General features: G+C 43.1%; 1 protein-coding gene across 15 annotated transcripts in view; it reads right to left on the bottom strand.

The window, feature by feature from the left end:
- Positions 1-3997: 3997 nt before the first annotated feature.
- The window catches only part of abi3bpb (ABI family, member 3 (NESH) binding protein b), a 30277-nt gene continuing 15697 nt past the window's right edge, over positions 3998-18577 (bottom strand). For 2 of the 15 annotated variants that reach the window (XM_045216656.1, XM_041859252.2), the window contains 17 exons: positions 18079-18285; positions 17631-17708; positions 16531-16773; positions 15025-15255; positions 13492-13737; positions 12762-12827; positions 11729-11815; positions 9849-9911; positions 9488-9610; positions 9258-9347; positions 8910-9119; positions 8659-8764; positions 7745-7824; positions 6801-6830; positions 6218-6376; positions 5980-6102; positions 3998-5821 (listed from right to left, as the gene is read on the bottom strand). In XM_045216656.1, coding sequence (XP_045072591.1) covers positions 5706-5821; positions 5980-6102; positions 6218-6376; positions 6801-6830; positions 7745-7824; positions 8659-8764; positions 8910-9119; positions 9258-9347; positions 9488-9610; positions 9849-9911; positions 11729-11815; positions 12762-12827; positions 13492-13737; positions 15025-15255; positions 16531-16773; positions 17631-17708; positions 18079-18285 — 2258 coding nt within the window. In that variant the 3' untranslated portion in view covers positions 3998-5705. The remainder of the gene's footprint in view (positions 5822-5979; positions 6103-6217; positions 6377-6800; positions 6831-7744; positions 7825-8658; positions 8765-8909; positions 9120-9257; positions 9348-9487; positions 9611-9848; positions 9912-11728; positions 11816-12761; positions 12828-13491; positions 13738-15024; positions 15256-16530; positions 16774-17630; positions 17709-18078; positions 18286-18577) is intronic. The other 13 variants (XM_045216665.1, XM_045216667.1, XM_045216657.1 and 10 more) reach the window with 12 other exon arrangements.

Here is an 18577-nt window from a genome sequence, read left to right as displayed (position 1 = left end):
CCTACCAAGAGAGGGCCGCCCACCAAAACTCACGGACCAGGCAAGGAGGGCATAAATCAGAGAAGCAACAAAGACACCAAAGATAACCCTGAAGGAGCTGCAAAGCTCCATAGCGGAGTTTGGAGTATCTCTCCATAGGACCACATTAAGCCGTACACTCCACAGAGCTGGGCTTTATGGAAGAGTGTCCAGAAGGAAGCCATTGCTTAAAGAAAAAAATAAGCAAACACGTTTGGTGTTCGCCAAAAGACATGTGGGAGACTCCCCAAACATATGGAAGAAGGTACTCTGGTCAGATGAGACTAAAATTGAGCTTTTTGGCCATCAAGAAAAACGCTATGTCTGGCGCAAACCTAATACCTCTCATCACCCCTAGAACACCATCCCCACGGTGACGCATGGTGGTGGCACCATCATGCTGTGGGGATGTTTTTCAACGGCAGGGACTGGGAAACTGGTCAGAATTGAAGGAATGATGGATGGCGCTAAATACAGGGATATTCTTGAGGGAAACCTGTTTCAGTCTTCCAGAGATTTGAGACTGGGACGGAGGTTCACCTTCCAGCAGGACAGGGATGTAGCTCAGTTGATAGAGCATGGCGTTTGCAACGCCAGGGTTGTGGGTTCGTTTCCCACGGGGGGCCAGTATAAAAAAAAAAAAGATGTAATCACTAACTGTAAGTCGCTCTGGATAAGAGCGTCTACTAAATGACTAAAATGTAAAAATGTAAAATGACAATGACCCTAAGCATACTGCTAAAGCAACACTCGAGTGGTTTAAGGGGAAACATTTAAATGTATTGGAATGGCCTAGTCAAAGACCAGACCTCAATCGAATTGAGAATCTGTGGTATGACTTAAAGATTGCTGTACACCAGCGGAACCCATCCAACTTGAAGGAGCTGGAGCAGTTTTGCCTTGAAGAATGGGCAAAAATCCCAGTGGCTAGATTGGCCAAGCTTATAGAGACATACCCCAAGAGACTTGCAGCTGTAATTGCTGCAAAAGGTGACTCTGCAAAGTATTGACTTTGGGGGGTGAATAGTTATGCACGCTCAAGTTTTCTGTCTTATTTATTTTTTGTTTCACACACAAAAAATATTTTGCATCTTTAAAGTGGTAGGCATGTTGTGTAAATCAAATGATACAAACCCCCCAAAAATCCATTTAAATTCCAAGTTGTAAGGCAACAAAATAGGAAAAATGCCAAGGGGGGTGAATACTTTCGCAAGCCACTGTATGTAGTCTGCTTGGACAGAAGCCCCTATGTACTGTTACAGTGCATTCGGAAAGTATTCAGACCCCTTAACTTTTTACACATTTTGTTACGTTACAGCCTTATTCTAAAATGTATTAAATAAATAAAAATCCTCATCAATCTACACACAATACCCCATAATGACAAAGCGAAAACAGGTTTTTAGAATGTATATTAAAAAAAAAACGTATTTACGTAATTATTCAGACCCTTTGCTATGAGACTCAAAATTGAGCTCAGGTGCATCTTGTTTCCATTGATCATCCTTGTGATGTTTCTACAACTTGATTGGAGTCCACCTGTGGTAAATTCAATTGATTGGACATGATTTGGAAAGGCACACACCTGTGTATATATAAGGTCCCACAGTTGACAGTGCATGTCAGAGCAAAGACCAGGCCATGAGGTCGAAGGAATTGTCAAAGAGCTCCAAGACAGGATTTTGTCCAGGCACAGATCTGGGGAAGGGTACCAAAAAATGTATACAGCATTGAAGGTCCCCAAGAACACAGTGGCCTCCATCATTCTTAAATGGAAGTTTGGAACCACAGAGACTCTTCCTAGAGCTGGTCGCCCGGCCAAGCTGAGCAATCGGGGGAGAAGGGCCTTGGTCAGGGAGGTGACCAAGAACCCGATGGTCACTCTGACAGAGCTCCAGAGTTCCTCTGTGGAGATGGGAGAACTTTCCAGAAGGACAACCATCTCTGCAGCACCCCACCAATCAGGCCTTTATGGTAGAGTGACCAGACGGAAGCCACTCCTTTGTAAAATGCACATGACAGCCTGCTTGGAGTTTGCCAAAAGGCACCTAAAGGACTCAGACCATGAGAAACAAGATTGTCTGGTCTGATGAAACCAAGATTGAACTCTTTGGACTGAATGCCAAGCGTCATGTCTGGCGGAAACCTGGCACCATCCCTACGGTGAAGCATGGTCGTGGCAGCATCATGCTATGGGGATGTTTTTCAGTGGCAGGGACTGGGAGACTAATCAGGTTTGAGGGAAAAATGAACGGAGCAAAGTACAGAGAGATCCTCTAGAGCGTTCAGGACCTCAGACTGGGGCGAAGGTTTACCTTCCAACATTACAATGACCCTAAGCACACAGCCAAGACAACCCAGGAGTGGCTTCGGGACAAGTCTCTGAATGTCTTTGAGTGGCCCAGCCAGAGCTTGGACTTGAACCCGATCGAACATCTCTGGAGAGACCTGAAAATAGCTGTGCAGCGACGGTCCCCGTCCAACCTGACAGAGCTTAAGAGGATATGCAGAGAAGAATCTCCCCAAATACATTTAAGAAATTTAGCAGACACTCTTATCCAGAGTGACTTACAGTTAGTGAGTGCATACATTTTCATACTGGTCCCCCGTGGGAATCGAACCCACAACCCTGGCATTGCAAGCTCCATGCTCTAACAACTGAGCTACACGGGATGTGTCAAGATATAGAGTCATACCCAAGAAGACTTGAGGCTGTATATATATATAGGATCTTCATTTGATCGCCCTGTTGCAGGATAACTTGCTGGCTATAAGGTGAATGCACCTATTTGTAAGTCGCTCTGGATAAGAGCATCTGCTAAATGACGTAAATGTAATAACTTTCCCGCAATGCAGGAATTGTTTTTATTTGTAGTGTATTTGTGGTTTAAAAAGGCTTCTGAAGTTTGCAATGTCCACTTTGAAATTTCAGATTTGATTTTCCCTTACAAAAAAATTATCCACACCTACAAAAATGCCCATTAATTATAATCCACATAATAATTCACATTTCCTGTTGCTGCAGGATTATTTTCCTGCTGTAGCAAACTGGCTCAAATTAAGATCCTACATCTGTATAACATTCCCATTCTGTAACTCCAACCCCTGAGTTGTTCCCCATAGATCAGCTTGGCACAAGCTTGGCAGCGTCCCTGTTGACACTGGTTAGCTGAAGCTTATTTTTTTCATTATGCAAATCTTTTTTTTTCTGTGGTATAAACTTTCAGCTGGTTATCTCATTGCCTGAATGGACTGGTCCATCCTTCTTAATACAGAGCAGTGTTAATATTACTAAAGCAACGAGGGTGAAGTGGTTAGTTTAGCAGTATTTAGCCTGTTGGTTTTGTATGAAGTGGTTAGTTTAGCAGTATTTAGCCTGTTGGTTTTGTATAAAGTGGTTATTTTAGCAGTATTTAGCCTGCTGGTTTTGTATGAAGTGGTTATTTTAGCAGTATTTAGCCTGCTGGTTTTGTATGAGAGCGACTTAACTTGAACTTCCTTTTGAAAGACTGCTTCTAAAAGCTTATGTAGGTCAGCTGTGGGAGATGTAGTCAGGCTCCTGGGTTCAGACTACTGTCCTATTTAAGGGAACGCTCCACCTTGAAGTGACATTAACTGTTATGTCCAGACTATAACTTTCTCTTTGAAAGCTAATACAGACATTGAGAGCCCAGTTTGAAGTTTTCATTAGCCTTTTTTTCTCCTTGCCCCTGTGATTTCGAAGAATGTCCCTGTGTTGAATTTGGCGTTTGCGAGGCTCTCTCTGGAAAAGTGTGGTAATCCATGGATGTCTGTTGATTTTTCTAATTGGCGATGTGGTTCTACTCTGACATGGGGAAAGTACACCAGGATGTATGAGCTGTAAGGAGATAGGCTCAGTGGTGGTCAAAGTCTCATGTCAACATAGACAGAGCATAAAAACAACCATATTTTATTTTCTACTTTATAGAAATTCTATGGATGAAACAGAGCAGCCCAGTTAAGAAAGGCAGTTTATTTTTCAAGTTCCACCAGTACGCTTCTTCAACTGGAAAACACTATCACTCTAGCTACCCTAAGTGAAAAATGGCAAGGACATGTTTTTTTTTATAAAAAAGGAACAGAACTTCTGCTTTTATTATTGAAACTAGATACAGGAATGAAAGTATGTTTGAAAAAACAACAGTACAGTTTCATGTGACAAACATTTTCCATACAAAATAAGCATAAAAACACTGATCTGCAAGCGCATGGAGCCAAAAGTGTATTTCTGTACAAAACTAAGAAATCATTCAACAGGACTCCTCTCTGTACCATTTATCAAGGCTACTAAGAAGAAAAGATGTCTCTCTTATTTTCCAACATGATATAATACAATGTGTTGTATCAGAGGTTGTAAAATGTTGCCAGAGGAACACTGAGAAGTATGAATGGTCGCTTTAAGGGACGTGTCTTTGCAAAAGTTAGTTGAAAAAATACTTTCTCTCCATATACATATAAATACATTTATGCTGTGCAAATTGCAAGTGTAAAGACCTCCCATGCATTGCCACCCCATATATCAGGGCTACTGAAGGAGAAATATTGGTTTGGTACAAGACCTCCTCTGTGTGTATGAGTTTGTGGATGTGTGTTTGCGTGTGTGCTTATTTTCCTATGCTTGTTTTTGATTTTAGGTGACAGCGAGGGGAAAATGCAGGTGCACCATGCGCCATAGCTCGGTCAACATTCATACAATGAACGTTACTGGCACAGGAGATTGGTGGCACCTTAATTGGGGAGGACGGGCTCGTGGTAATGGCTGTAGCGGAATTAGTGGAATGTTATCAAATACATCAAATACATGGTTACCATGTGTTTGATGCCATTCCATTTACTCTGTTCCAGCCATTATTATGAGCCAGCCTCCACTGGTTACAGGATATGTGTGAGAGTGGACTTCATGTTAATATATACAGCATTATCTTCTCTGAAGGTGTATTATGAACTAGGGCTGGATTCAACTTGTAGATTTAGAGATTGCGCGATCGAAATGTAAAGGTCATTTCCGATTGAGCCGACATATGCAGCGTTTACCATGAATGCAGTCTCCACTAACACGGGAATGTTGCCGTAACGCTGAACTTCAGTGATACGGATTGAATAGAACCCTAAGACTGACCAATCTATGGAACAATTATTGCACCATGAATCAGTCACTGAATGAAACCATGAAATTCTGTCAGGTTGTCTGAAACTCTACAACTCGTACTGTACAGCAGAAGCGTTGCATTATAACCCATTTCCTAGAACTCGGAACATGGCATCAAACACTTTGATAAATAATATTATACACGTTATCAAAATAAGTTTCAGGGAGCCAGCTTCCCATTATTTCAATAAAAATTATATCTACTGTATGCTTGTTACCTCACACTGTTTGTTAGAAGTTTCTCCATCTATCTCATACTATGTTGTTTTTATCAGTTTGCCTTTTTGTCATGTTTGATAAATAAGATGAGATAAAGCTATTACATATGGACATAATATTTCCCTGACACGTAGATCATGTACACGTTTTTACATGGCTGTGGTTCAGAGGCGGCTGGATGGGGGATATGTAGCATCCAGAGACTGATGGGATGCGTGGAAGGACCCCTCCTGCCACCTACCTAGACGGTTTTATATTTATATTCTTCGGGCTTCTCCACAGACAGCTTTGGGGGGTCCTACCATTTGCCAGGAATGGGCGTTCCACACTCGTACCATGACACGTAGGTGACGTGAGAGTTCCGTCCTATCTGACCAAAGTTGACAGGCTCTTGTCTCATAGCCCTGTAATACCCTGTATGTGACAGACAAAATGAAGTGAGGGGCGGAACTTTGAGTCATTTTAGACATTGTGAAAATGTAGTTGTTTTCAAGCATGGATATTAAGCATATTCTTAACAGGTTCGCATTTCAACAATTCAATGATAGATCTGTCGTTGATGTAGCCTGTACCTTCTCTTGCTGGCAGCTGGTCAGCCATGACTTGGTTTCCTGTCCTTCCATCGAGGAACGAGTCTACAAACTGACAGTGGTCCTCACCATGGCCAGTCTGGTCCCCAATGTTGTAAAATTTACCTGTAAAGTTATTAGGGATAAAAGTTGTCAAAGGGGATGGCAATTTAAACTGAGCAACAGTACTGTTCTGTACTGTACTGTACTATAGACATTGAGTGCCGGAAGCAGAACTGACCGTTGAGAGAATCACTCAGATAGATCTTGTATCGGAGGGAGTTGCAGAGCTGAATGCCCACAAACTTGCGGTACCAGGTCCTCTTCACGTACTGCTTGCCATTGCACTCCGAGTACGAGTCTGTCTTGAAGGGGAACTGGGTCCAGATGGCATCTTTTCCTACAGGAAAGAGTTAACAGAATATTAGAACGTGGAATATCAAAGGCATGAAGCATGAAACAAAGATAACAATTAAGAAAATAGAGCTGTGTCGAATCCTAAATGTATATATGCATTCCCAATCAAAGTTGTCTTTTTAGTGCATCACAGCCTTTTACTACTGATGAAATGAAAGGGAAAATAAAAATCTCTCCATTCATTTAGCTGTGTAAATGTTTGGTCTGGCTGTGAGTTGGGTGTGGAAGAAGTGAGCTCATAGATATTGGATGGAGAGCAGTGTACTGCTACACTGGGGCACTGTGGCCTGAGTCTCCACAGACTCTCCCTGTGCCAGGCATTAGATCATCCATTCATTCAGCCTGGTGGAATATGTCACCTGGGACCGGTGCTCAGGACAGACCGTAGAGAAGACTGGGGGGCTTACCTGAGACATTCTCACTCACACGTGGGTCCGCTGCAGGACGGAGGGATGGAGGGATGGAGGGAAAGAGGCAGAGAGAGATGTGAGTTAGTAAGTGCTTTCAAATGTCCTCTTCTCAGAATAGACTGTACAAATGGTTCCGAAATGATTTTTTTATAACAAGTTGGTGATTCTCCAAAATAAAAGACCACAAAACCACACGCCCTGTAGCAAAGCCATACAAAATCTACGGCAAGTAATTTAGTCGACTTGATCCTGAGTCTTTGGCACTGGAGAGCCAGTGTGGTACGGTAGTGTGAGGCTCCAGGAGGCCCCGAGGGCAAATCATCTGCTTTCAAACTCCTCATCATCTTTCACATAGAGGGTAAGCCTTTGTGGGCCAATGAGGCCCAGCGGTGAGGTCCTTCCAGTAACACAAAAATGACCTGATTCACTACTCGCCATGTATTTATGATACACTGTTGTATCAGTGAGTTTGGTTGAGTGTGCTGTGAGCTGCTATGCAGGATGAGGGAGAGCTGGCAGCCGGACACCACCCCAGGGGTTGGAGGCACTTTACATGGAGAGGCAGCAGCCAATGTTATGGAAATAGAGGGGCCATGCTGAAATCATTAGGTTAATAACAGCTAGTTAATTACAGACCCCTACACCGGTAAGTGGTGGATCGCCAGACATGACTGGAGCTGGCAGACGAGGCTGTGTGTTCGTACGTTTGTACGTGCATATGTTAGTGGATGCTTATTTGTTTGTTTAACACCAAATGCCTGACCTAGTCAACAGATGGCCCATGCCAAAGGCCAGATGTGGCTCTTGAGCTTTTAACTGGCTCCTGAATAGGTAATGGTGTAAGTCAGCGATTCAACAAAACAACCAATTACCAAGTTCTTGTGTCGTTTAATGAGGTGTGTTAGTGCTGGGCTAGGAAGTTTTTTTGGCCCATACTGTACCTGATTCGGTGTTGAAGGACACAGGCTCACTGGGTGGCCCCGCTCCAAGCTCGTTCTTGGGTTTCACTTTGAACTCGTAGCTGTGAGGTAAGAGCAGGAAGTGTCACTATCAGAAGGTCTCACAGCGATCATCCAACCGACTCGCTCCAGATTCTAATTTCCGCTCCATTTCCAATTGCAAGCAATCATTTCCACAGAATCAGATTTTCCTCTAATCCTCACAGCGTTTAAAGTGAACACGGTATCTTGATGGAAACGTGGTGTATTCTTGTTCAGCCTTGTGTTACAGCAAGGACAAATGAGGCTCTAGTATTGCCTCCCTATCTATCTCTTCTCCAGACAGTGCAGTCCAGAGAGCCAGGAGAGCCAGAGAGTCCCTTCCACTAATGTCTCCTCCATATGAGATGTTCAGACACAGCGATTGGTCCACCACGTGCCAGCAGCCTCAGCGGCCTCAGCTCACAGGAAGCCCTGGTTTATATTCTATCACTTCTTTAATGTCAAATAGTCCCATATTCAGGCTTCATTAAAAACCTAGGGAGCATAGCGGCCCTCCTCTGCTCACCTTCCTTCTCCAACTACACCAGAGAGAAGTGCAGGTCCTGATCTTAACCAGACGTAGCTAGCTAGCTAATCCTTCTGACAAAAGTAGTAATAATACAATTAATAATTCAAATGCTGTATTATTTCCATGAACGAAAGCCTTTCAGAATGTTTAAGTTTCACAAACATTTACATTTTAGTCATTTAGCAGATGCTCTTATCCAAAGTGACTTACAGTAGCGAGTGCATGCATTCTCATACTTTTTCAAAGCACTGAAAAAAGCTACCATCTGAGGACTGAGAGAGAGCATAGCCAGAGTGAATACAATGTGTTGTATCAATCTGAGACACAAAGATGATGTGTTATATACCTGCTCTCTGGTTTGAGGTTCTCCACTGCAGTGTGAGTCTGGTTGGTGGTCAGGATGGAGACCTGAGTACCATCTGGTCCCTTCGTCGTGGAGATGACCTCATATTCTACAAGACAACCAGGAAATCACTGTTCAATTCAAGAATTCACCAAGTATCCAGGTATTCAGAGTAACACTTTGCAATGTATGTAGCTATGCATTTGCATTGTAGTTGGAGCACATAGACGGGTACAGTGTCCCACTCTCCCCACCTGTTGTGTCGTTGTCAGTCTTCTCCCAGTCTAGAATGATGAAGGAGGGGCATCCCTCCACCGTTACCACGGTGAGGTTGGAGGGCGGAGACTTGGGCGGGGCGGTCACGTTTGTCTGCCCGCCCTCCTCCTCTGGGAAGTAGTTGAGAGAGGAGGTGATGGAACAAGGCTCGTCTGGTTTCTTGTCCGTCTTGTAGACCACATGGGGTGCTTAAGGAAGAGAGATATCACGTTTAATGGATCCCTGCGCTACTGGTTCAAAACAACCATTTAGTAACTTAGTATTTTCTGCTGGGGACAACAGAAGTCCATGATAGTTACAAGGAGTTTATTTTTATTTTTACTTACCAACAAAACGTTTCTTTCCCAATGCGTCCACGTCAGAGGCTGGCAAGGAGCTGAATAATGAAGAGTTCACCCAGGTTTCAAACCAGATGTCTGTGAGAGGATGAGAAAAAAACAAGGAGATGCTTTAGAGCTCCACAAGACAAATGTAAGGCTCGTCCTCACACGGGGCACCAGTAAAGTAGGTTTTCTTCTTAAGACGTCATTTAGCTCTGGACAGTGAACAGTCATACCATTGACTGATGGTGCGGTCGTTGTTGTGTGTCTGCGTTCTTGCTTGGCAGGTTTAGACGTCACTGATGGAAACTTCTTCAAAATGGAGGCCTTGTCTGTTTGCTTCAAAACATTCAGCTTGTCTGTAGAGAACAGAGAGTTTGGCAAAGCACGTTGTTTTTCATGGCTTTCTAAAATGTTTCTATATTTGCTTAGAGGAAAAGTGCCTTTCGAGGTTGTAAACATAAGCTCAGCCAAATGACAAACTTTCTGATGACAAAATACCCTTTCACTAATAGCTGGTGTATAATGGAGTTTTGGAACTGGTGTGTACACCAACATTTCAAGCAGTGGATGATATATAAACCAACTAGACCTTACCCATATCACCAGGTTTGCCAACCAGGTTGGTCTTTTTGTTGACAGGAATGGATGGACGAGATCCTGAAAAATAGAAATCAAAGGAAACAACAGTCAATCACATAATCACTAAACATTAGAATGTCTGAGATAACCATTTCTTTGTCTCTCTGATGGTGTTATTTGCCTTGAAGAGGTCATCTTAAATGAAAAACTATGTAACACTCTTTCGCCGCCACTTGTAGAATAACCCAAATACCTTCACCATTGTTGACACAATTCAGCAATATCTAGAGAAATCCTACAGCAGGATTTCATCACGTATCTGACATCCGCCATCTGTCATACACTCTTAGAAAAAAAGGGTTCCAAAAAGGTTAAAGGGGTTCTACATGGATCTCAAAAGAGTTCAACCTGGAACCAAAAAGGGTTCTCCTATGGGGACAGCCGAATAACCCTTTTAGGTTCTAGATAGCACCTTTTTTCTGAGCGTGTACATCATACTGATGACCATAATTATTTTGGCATTTATGCCTGGGAGGAACTCTATATGGACTGTATAAATAAATGGATGGGAAAACCCCATATCCTACGCCCAATGAACCTTAAAACATGAACAATCCTACATAATTCCTTGAGGTTTTACACATGTTCTGAAAGTTACCCAGAACTAGATGCTTAACCTGTTGCCAATTAGCGCTGTTGCATTGAGGCCAAATTCTTGACAATCAAGGAATTGTTCCCAATCCATAAGAAAATATGATAAATGCAAACCCTCAGTACATGAAAGCTGGTGTAGTTCTGAAACATTTTAGCTTGTAATATAAAGCAATATGGGTCCATTCCTTTCCATCAATTACACATGTATGAAATACTGCCAGTTTGCAGTTAGCACTGCTTTATTAAACTCTACAGTTTCTAGAAAACATGGTTCTACTTAAAAAGAAAAGCTTTCCTTAACTTTTTTCTTTCTCTCAATAGCATATGTTATACATTTATAAAACTGTAAGTCTACTGAAATCGGAGTAAGCATAGATATTTATCTGCAATGACAGTGTTCTACATAATCTTAAAACATTGCATTTTTCTAGCCACATGGAACCAGCACAGATCAAGATTACAAATGTTCAACAGGGTACAGTACATGCAGTAAAGCATGGAAAGTGCCAAGCCACCACACACAATCATTATCGACTGCTGACTTATTCTGCCTTTGCACTGTGATCTGTCTACTCATGCAAAAATATTGGTCCACTAAATCTAGTTTATACAAGCACAAATCCGTAACCAAAAGCAAATATTGAATTCCCGTAGCTGATGAAAAAGCTGATGGGAGCCGTGCTCTCCTGATTGCATGATGAGTGCTCTAAACACTGGCACCTCCACAGTGACGCACTAGCCTGTGAAGCTTATTGTTCTTCTAAAGTCAATACTTGCAATCAAGCCAGAAGCATGTGGAACCTACCCAGGAAAATATATTAAAATAACATTTGAGCCGCCCTCCAAACAAAACTTCAAGTTCATTACATGGTGGCAAGGCTATTATAGAACACTTTATTTCTTAACATGTGGTGAGAGAAAGTGCAAAGCTTGGTGAGGAACACGCCAAAATAAGGTTCTTAAAAATAAACTAACGACCTGCAGATGCAAACTTTCCAAAAAAAGGAAAGTATTTTCCAAATGCTTGGCTAAACTGAAGCCTTTGGTTGAATTCTTAGTGATGGCCGACCAGTGTTTTGATCAAAACAAGACTCTTAAAAAAATAAATATGTTTTTTACATCCAACATGGCCGACTCATGCAGACTGGGCAGAAATGATGGCGATGGGAGCTAGCGTGAGTCAGCGTGGGCGGGGCTAGCTTTGCGCTGGGTGCAGATAGACTGGAATCATGCCATTTTACCATAGAACTGGTCCTCAATGGAAAAGAAGCCTGAACGGCCCGAAACACCAGGGTTTATGTCCTCCAACAGCGAGTTGTTTGTGTTTGCTGCAGGAAAAGTACTAAGATTAATTCCTATTCCCAAACCTATTGTGTCTTCGGGGGAAATGTGGAGTGTCTGAACATATCAATGAAGATCTTTAAAAGAATCCACCTTGAGTATTCCACTGTTTTGCATTATCAATAAAGACACAACCAGTTGACCATAACATGAGACAGACCACAACCAGTTGACCATAACATGAGACAGACCACAACCAGTTGACCATAACATGAGACAGACCACAACCATACAATGAAGTATGATAATAGACCACACCAACCATAGCTCATGCTCAATGAGGACAGTACAGGACTGACATGCATACAATCATGTACAGGGTGAACCCCAACCAAAAGTGGTGGAAAAAACGTTGGAACTCCTAAAAAGATAGGTTTCTGCAGCTCTACATTGATTTGACTTTGTTCAGCTTTATAAACGGCATTACGTATATTCCAGTTTGCCAGTTTGTGACAGAGAAACAGCATTGGTTAAGTAGCTCAGCATCTGAAGAGCCTGATCTTTGAAGGCCTCTGAAACTGCTTCAGTTTCCACTTGGAAAACATGAACCGAGTTTCCCCACCACCACATTACACAGACCAAATGGGTACTAACACAGTCTTACTTCCCAAAAAGAGCAGTGATTGCTTAATACCCCTTTGATTACTCCTTGTCAAAAGCTTTTGAAGCCTGCAACAGCATTAAATCTGCAGAAGCTTGCGTTAACGGCAAGAACACCAAGACCCTTGGACAGATGGCAACACAACACATGGACAGACAGACTGACGGGCTGATGGACAGATGGATGGATGGTTGGAGAGACAGAAACATTATTGACAAACAAAAAGAATGGGTGAAGGACACCGACATGGGTTGATGATGCTGCCACAACACCAACAAACTGTATGGGTTAATGGATGAGAGACGCAGAGGAGAAATATCAGCTCTTTTTACCCATTCTCAGTCTGTTCCAAACGACTGGTTTGGGAAGGCCGGGTCCTTTGTGATGCTTACCATTGGCTGTGGAGAAGAAGAAGGACTGTTATGGAAAAAGCAGCTAGCATTGTTAGCTCAGACTTAATTATTCAGGAAAAAACAGGTTAGAGATGAATCTCCCAACAGATCTTGTGAGGAGGAAAATAAATAGGAAAAGGAGGGTGTCATATGTGATGGACCAGTGGAGAGTCCTGTAAGCGCTTCAGCCTCAAGTGAACAACACGTGTTTCCCCAAAGACAGTGGAAAGCTCTATCGTAACATGGCTGACCCGTGCTGCAACCAGAATCTACGACATGCTGACGGATCGTTCTAAAAGTAGCAGTGTCAGTGGCTTCTACAGATGGTGAGCGAGTCAATAGATAGATAGATTGGACAGCCGTGACAAATCTTGACCACGGAGGTGACAAGCTACGTCGAAGCATGACCAATCACGCTCTCCACATGTTGTGCAGGGTGAAATTAGGCACTTGAAGCCAAACCAACTCTGCAATCTTTGCCTAATCTCGATCTCTGCCTAGATATGACAACATGTGTGGTGGGTTTGGAGTAAGTACTGCACACTGGTTACACAGGGTTTGTGGGGGTAGAGGGGATTTCCAGAAAACCACAAGGAGATTACACATTAGGAGGAAGAGGAGGAAGGAAGGAGGAAGAGGAGGAAAAGGGGAGAGAGAGAGATTCCTTTACCCCCTGGTGTCCCGGAGGTCTGTGATGAGTTATTGGCCCTACGAAGAAGGGATGAGGAAGAGGAGGAGGAGGTGGAGGAGGAGGAGCTGGAGGAGGTAGAGGAGGAGGAAGAGGAGGATGGGGTATCTTGTCTTGAGCCATCAGTGAAGGGAAAGAGAGGGTTTCTGGCAGCAGGAGACTTCATGGTCCTGGCTATCAGTGTGAAGGCCGGGCCATGGGGTTTCAAATTTCTCTGCCTGTCTTGACCTAGAAAACCACAAAAATAATTATAGAACCTATTACAATGTGTAGTCTCAATGTCTGTTAAAGACAACTCTATTGTGCCATTCAGGTGTGCTGGGAGCCACGGCCCTTAGGAGAGGAATAGTGGGGTTAGTGATGATGATTCAATCAATGATCTCTCAAAGGATCTGCAGCATTCAATAGTGTAGTTTGATTGAATGCATCTACTGTGTAGTTCTTTAACATGAGCTCTTAACTCATGTTAGCCTTGTTGTTACAAGCATTGCATATTTTCTGTGTGTACTTGTAATGAATTTAGTGACGTAAACAATATTTACTATAGGATTTTTCAAGCATTTTCTTCGACGTAAAGCTTCCACAATCTTGAGGAATACAGTCATAGATGCTGCTGGGGCTCAGCATTGCAGCGTAACCATGACAGTCAGATTGTGTATGCCATGCAGATATGGATAATGCAGATAATGTGGTTGATAATGTGGTGGATGGTGCAATAAAGGGCATTCAGTCCAACTCCTGATCATGACCTGTGGACCAATGAGTCTGCATTAAAGCTGGACAACAAAACTGAAGCTGTGGACTAATGAGTCTGCATTTAAACTGGACAACAACACTGAATTGGCTAGTATTGTTAGTTAAGACTTAATTATTCAGGAAAAAACAGATTAGAGATGAATCTCCCAACAGGCCTTGTGAGGAGGAAAATAAATAGGAAAAAAAAACAGGACAAAAACAGATGTGACTTTGCGTGGAAAAGGAAAGTGTTATACAGTATGTGATGGACCAGTGGAGAGTCCTGTAAGCGCTTCAGCCTCAAGTGAACAACACGTGTTTCCCCAAAGACAGTGTAAAGCTCTATCTTAACATGGCTGACCCGTGCTGCAACCAGAATCTACGACATGCTGACGGATCTTTCTAAAAGTAGCAGTGTAAGTGACTTCTTCAGATGGTGCGAGAATCGAGAAATGGATAGATTGGACAGCCGTGACAAATCTTGACCGCGGAGGTGACAAGCTACGTCGAAGCATGACCAATCACGCTCTCCACATGTTGTGCAGGGTGAAATTAGGCACTTGAAGCCAAACCAACTCTGCAATCTTTGCCTAATCTCGATCTCTGCCTAGATATGACAACATGTGTGGTGGGTTTGGAGTAAGTACTGCACACTGGTTACACAGGGTTTGTGGGGGTAGAGGGGATTTTCAGAAAACCACAAGGAGATTACATATTAGGAGGAAGAGGAGGAAGGAAGGAGGAAGAGGAGGAAAAGGGGAGAGAGAGAGATTCCTTTACCCCCTGGTGTCCCGGAGGTCTGTGATGAGTTATTGGCCCTACGAAGAAGGGATGAGGAAGAGGAGGAGGAGGTGGAGGAGTTGGAGGAGGAGGAAGAGGAGGATGGGGTATCTTGTCTTGAGCCATCAGTGAAGGGAAAGAGAGGGTTTCTGGCAGCAGGAGACTTCATGGTCCTGGCTATCAGTGTGATGGCCGGGCCATGGGGTTTCAAATTTCTCTGGCTGTCTTGACCTAGAAAACCACAAAAATAATTATAGAACCTATTACAATGTGTAGTCTCAATGTCTGTTAAAGACAACTCTATTGTGCCATTCAGGTGTGCTGGGAGCCACGGCACTTAGGAGAGGAATAGTGGGGTTAGTGATGATGATTCAATCAATGATCTCTCAAAGGATCTGCAGCATTCAATAGTGTAGTTTGATTGAATGCATCTACTGTGTAGTTCTCTAACATGAGCTCTTAACTCATGTTAGCCTTGTTGTTACAAGCATTGCATATTTTCTGTGTGTACTTGTAATGAATTTAGTGACGTAAACAATATTTACTATAGGATTTTTCAAGCATTTTCTTCGTCGTAAAGCTTCCACAATCTTGAGGAATACAGTCATAGATGCTGCTGGGGCTCAGCATTGCAGCGTAACCATGACAGTCAGATTGTGTATGCCATGCAGATATGGATAATGCAGATAATGTGGTTGATAATGTGGTGGATGGTGCAATAAAGGGCATTCAGTCCAACTCCTGATCATGACCTGTGGACCAATGAGTCTGCATTAAAGCTGGACAACAAAACTGAAGCTGTGGACCAATGAGTCTGCATTTAAACTGGACAACAACACTGAATTGGCTAGTATTGTTAGTTAAGACTTAATTATTCAGGAAAAAACAGATTAGAGATGAATCTCCCAACAGGCCTTGTGAGGAGGAAAATAAATAGGAAAAAAAAACAGGACAAAAACAGATGTGACTTTGCGTGGAAAAGGAACGTGTTATACAGTATGTGATGGACCAGTGGAGAGTCCTGTAAGCGCTTCAGCCTCAAGTGAACAACACGTGTTTCCCCAAAGACAGTGTAAAGCTCTATCTTAACATGGCTGACCCGTGCTGCAACCAGAATCTACGACATGCTGACGGATCTTTCTAAAAGTAGCAGTGTAAGTGACTTCTTCAGATGGTGCGAGAATCGAGAAATGGATAGATTGGACAGCCGTGACAAATCTTGACCAAGGAGGTGACAAGCTACATCGAAGCATGACCAATCATGCTCTCCAGATGTTGTGCAGGGTGAAATTAGGCACTTGAAGCCAAACCAACTCTGCAATCTTTGCCTAATCTCAATCTCTGCCCAGATATGACAACATTTGTGGTTGGTTTGGAGTATGTACTGCACACTGGTTACACAGGGTTTGTGAGAGTAGAGGGGATTTCCAGAAAACCACAAGGAGATTACATAATAGGAGGAAGAGGAGGAATGAAGGAGAAGGGGGAAGAGAGAGATTCCATTACCCCCTGGTGTACCGGAGGTCTGTGATGAGTTATTGGCACTACGAAGAAGGGATGAGGAAGAGGAGGAGGAAGAGGAGGAGGAGGAGGAGGAGGTGAAGGAGGAGGAGGAGGCGGATGGGATATCTTGTCTTGAGCCATCAGTGAAGGGAAAGAGAGGGTTTCTGGCAGCAGGAGACTTCATGGTCCTGGCTATCAGTGTGATGGCCGGGCCATGGGGTTTCAAATTTCTCTGGCTGCCTTGACCTAGAAAACCACAAAAACAATTGTAGAACCTGTTACAATGAGTAGTCTCAATGTCTGTTAAAGATCATTCTGTTGTGCCATTCAGGTGTGCTGGGAGCCACGGCCCTTAGGAGAGGAATAGTGGGGTTAGTGATGATGATTCAATCAATGATCTCTCAAAGGATCTGCAGCATTCAATAGTGTAGTTTGATTGAATGCATCTACTGTGTAGTTCTCTAACATGAGCTCTTAACTCATGTTAGCCTTGTTTTTACAAGCGTTGCATGTTTTCTGTGTGTACTTGTAATTAATTTAGTGACGTAAACAATATTAACTATTGGATTTTTCAAGCATTTCTTTTGTCGTAAAGCTTCCACAATCTTGAGGAATACAGTCATAGATGCTGCTGGGGCTCAGCAGTGCAGCGTAACCATGACAGTCAGATTGTGTATGCCATGCATATATGGATAATGCAGATAATATGGTTGATAATGTGGTGGATGGTGCAATAACGGGCATTCAGTCCAACTCCTGACCTGTGGATCAATGAGTCTGCATTAAAGCTGTACAACAACACTGAAGCTGTGGACCAATGAGTCTGCATTAAAGCTGTACAACAACACTGAAGCTGTGGACCAATGAGTGTGCATTAAAGCTGTACAACAACACTGAAGCTGTGGACCAATGAGTCTGCATTAAAGCTGTACAACAACACTGAAGCTGTTGACCAATGAGTGTGCATTAAAGCTGGACAACAACACTGAAGCTGTGGTCTGAGAGGATGGTGACACAATGGACAGCAGACAGACAGTGGAGTGTACATAGACCAGCTGAGGCAAAACACAGTGAGGGCATTCGTACAATGAGGTCATCGTTACCCAAGTTATTATTATTGGCTTTCTCACTGCCCAGGGCGTGTGTCAGCAGTGATGCTCCTTCCTGTGATTCACTGAAAGCTGTGTGGGGAAAAAATGGTTTTATCTGTTTCTGGAGGGTTGGGTTACAGTGGTTTGTAGAGAAATTCAAGATGGCGCTTCCTTGCCTATCTGTTACTCGGCAGTACTCTCAAAGACTACCCATTGAGGTAAAGGAAAACAAAGGATTCCTGCCTCACTTCATAAAAAGTTCAAATCTCCCTAATAGCTTTAGATACCAGTAAGTCTTTCGGTTTCAGTAAACATCTAGGCGTTTGCTCCGAAAAGAGTTAGGCATTTTAAATAACTTATATTTGAGGGGTACCAGAGTATACTCTGATGCCCTTAACATGACATCACAGACTCTGCAAAAGAAGGGGAAGGTTAAAGAGAGTTGAAAGGTGGAAATTACCAGAGGAAGGGTTATGTGGCTTCTCTGTGGCGCTAGTAGGTCCCCTGGGTTGGGTCTTTCCCTGTTGCTTTTCACCATGTGGAGAGGGGTTGTTAGGGACAGGGGTGGCAGAGGAGGTACTGGGGGTTTTGGTGGGCAGGAGTTGGGGGGAGGCAGGAGGGAGGTCCACGAGATGAGAGGAAGCATTTCTAATACTGTTTCCTCCGTCTGGGTGAGAGAGAAGAGAGAGGTATACTTTGATTATGGGGACTGGAAACTATGGAGTCACATAAGGACGTACCTTATGGAACATTTTGATGCCCAATTGTTGCGGTCAATATCAACAGTTCATAGACAGGCATTCAAATCCATCTCTTTGGCTGTGAGATGAATGTCTCCGAATACCTTTCATTGACTGTATAAGATTGTAGTTATTTATCTTTTTCTAATAGTGGATTCAGATTGATTTAACCTTGTCCCATAATGTAGTTGTACCTCATAGAAATACACACAGAAGGTC

The sequence above is a fragment of the Coregonus clupeaformis genome, unplaced genomic scaffold (assembly GCF_020615455.1).
Source record: "Coregonus clupeaformis isolate EN_2021a unplaced genomic scaffold, ASM2061545v1 scaf0768, whole genome shotgun sequence".
In the NCBI taxonomy this organism is placed as follows: Eukaryota; Metazoa; Chordata; class Actinopteri; order Salmoniformes; family Salmonidae; genus Coregonus; species Coregonus clupeaformis.
This window is presented reverse-complemented; position numbering and strand designations above follow the sequence as displayed.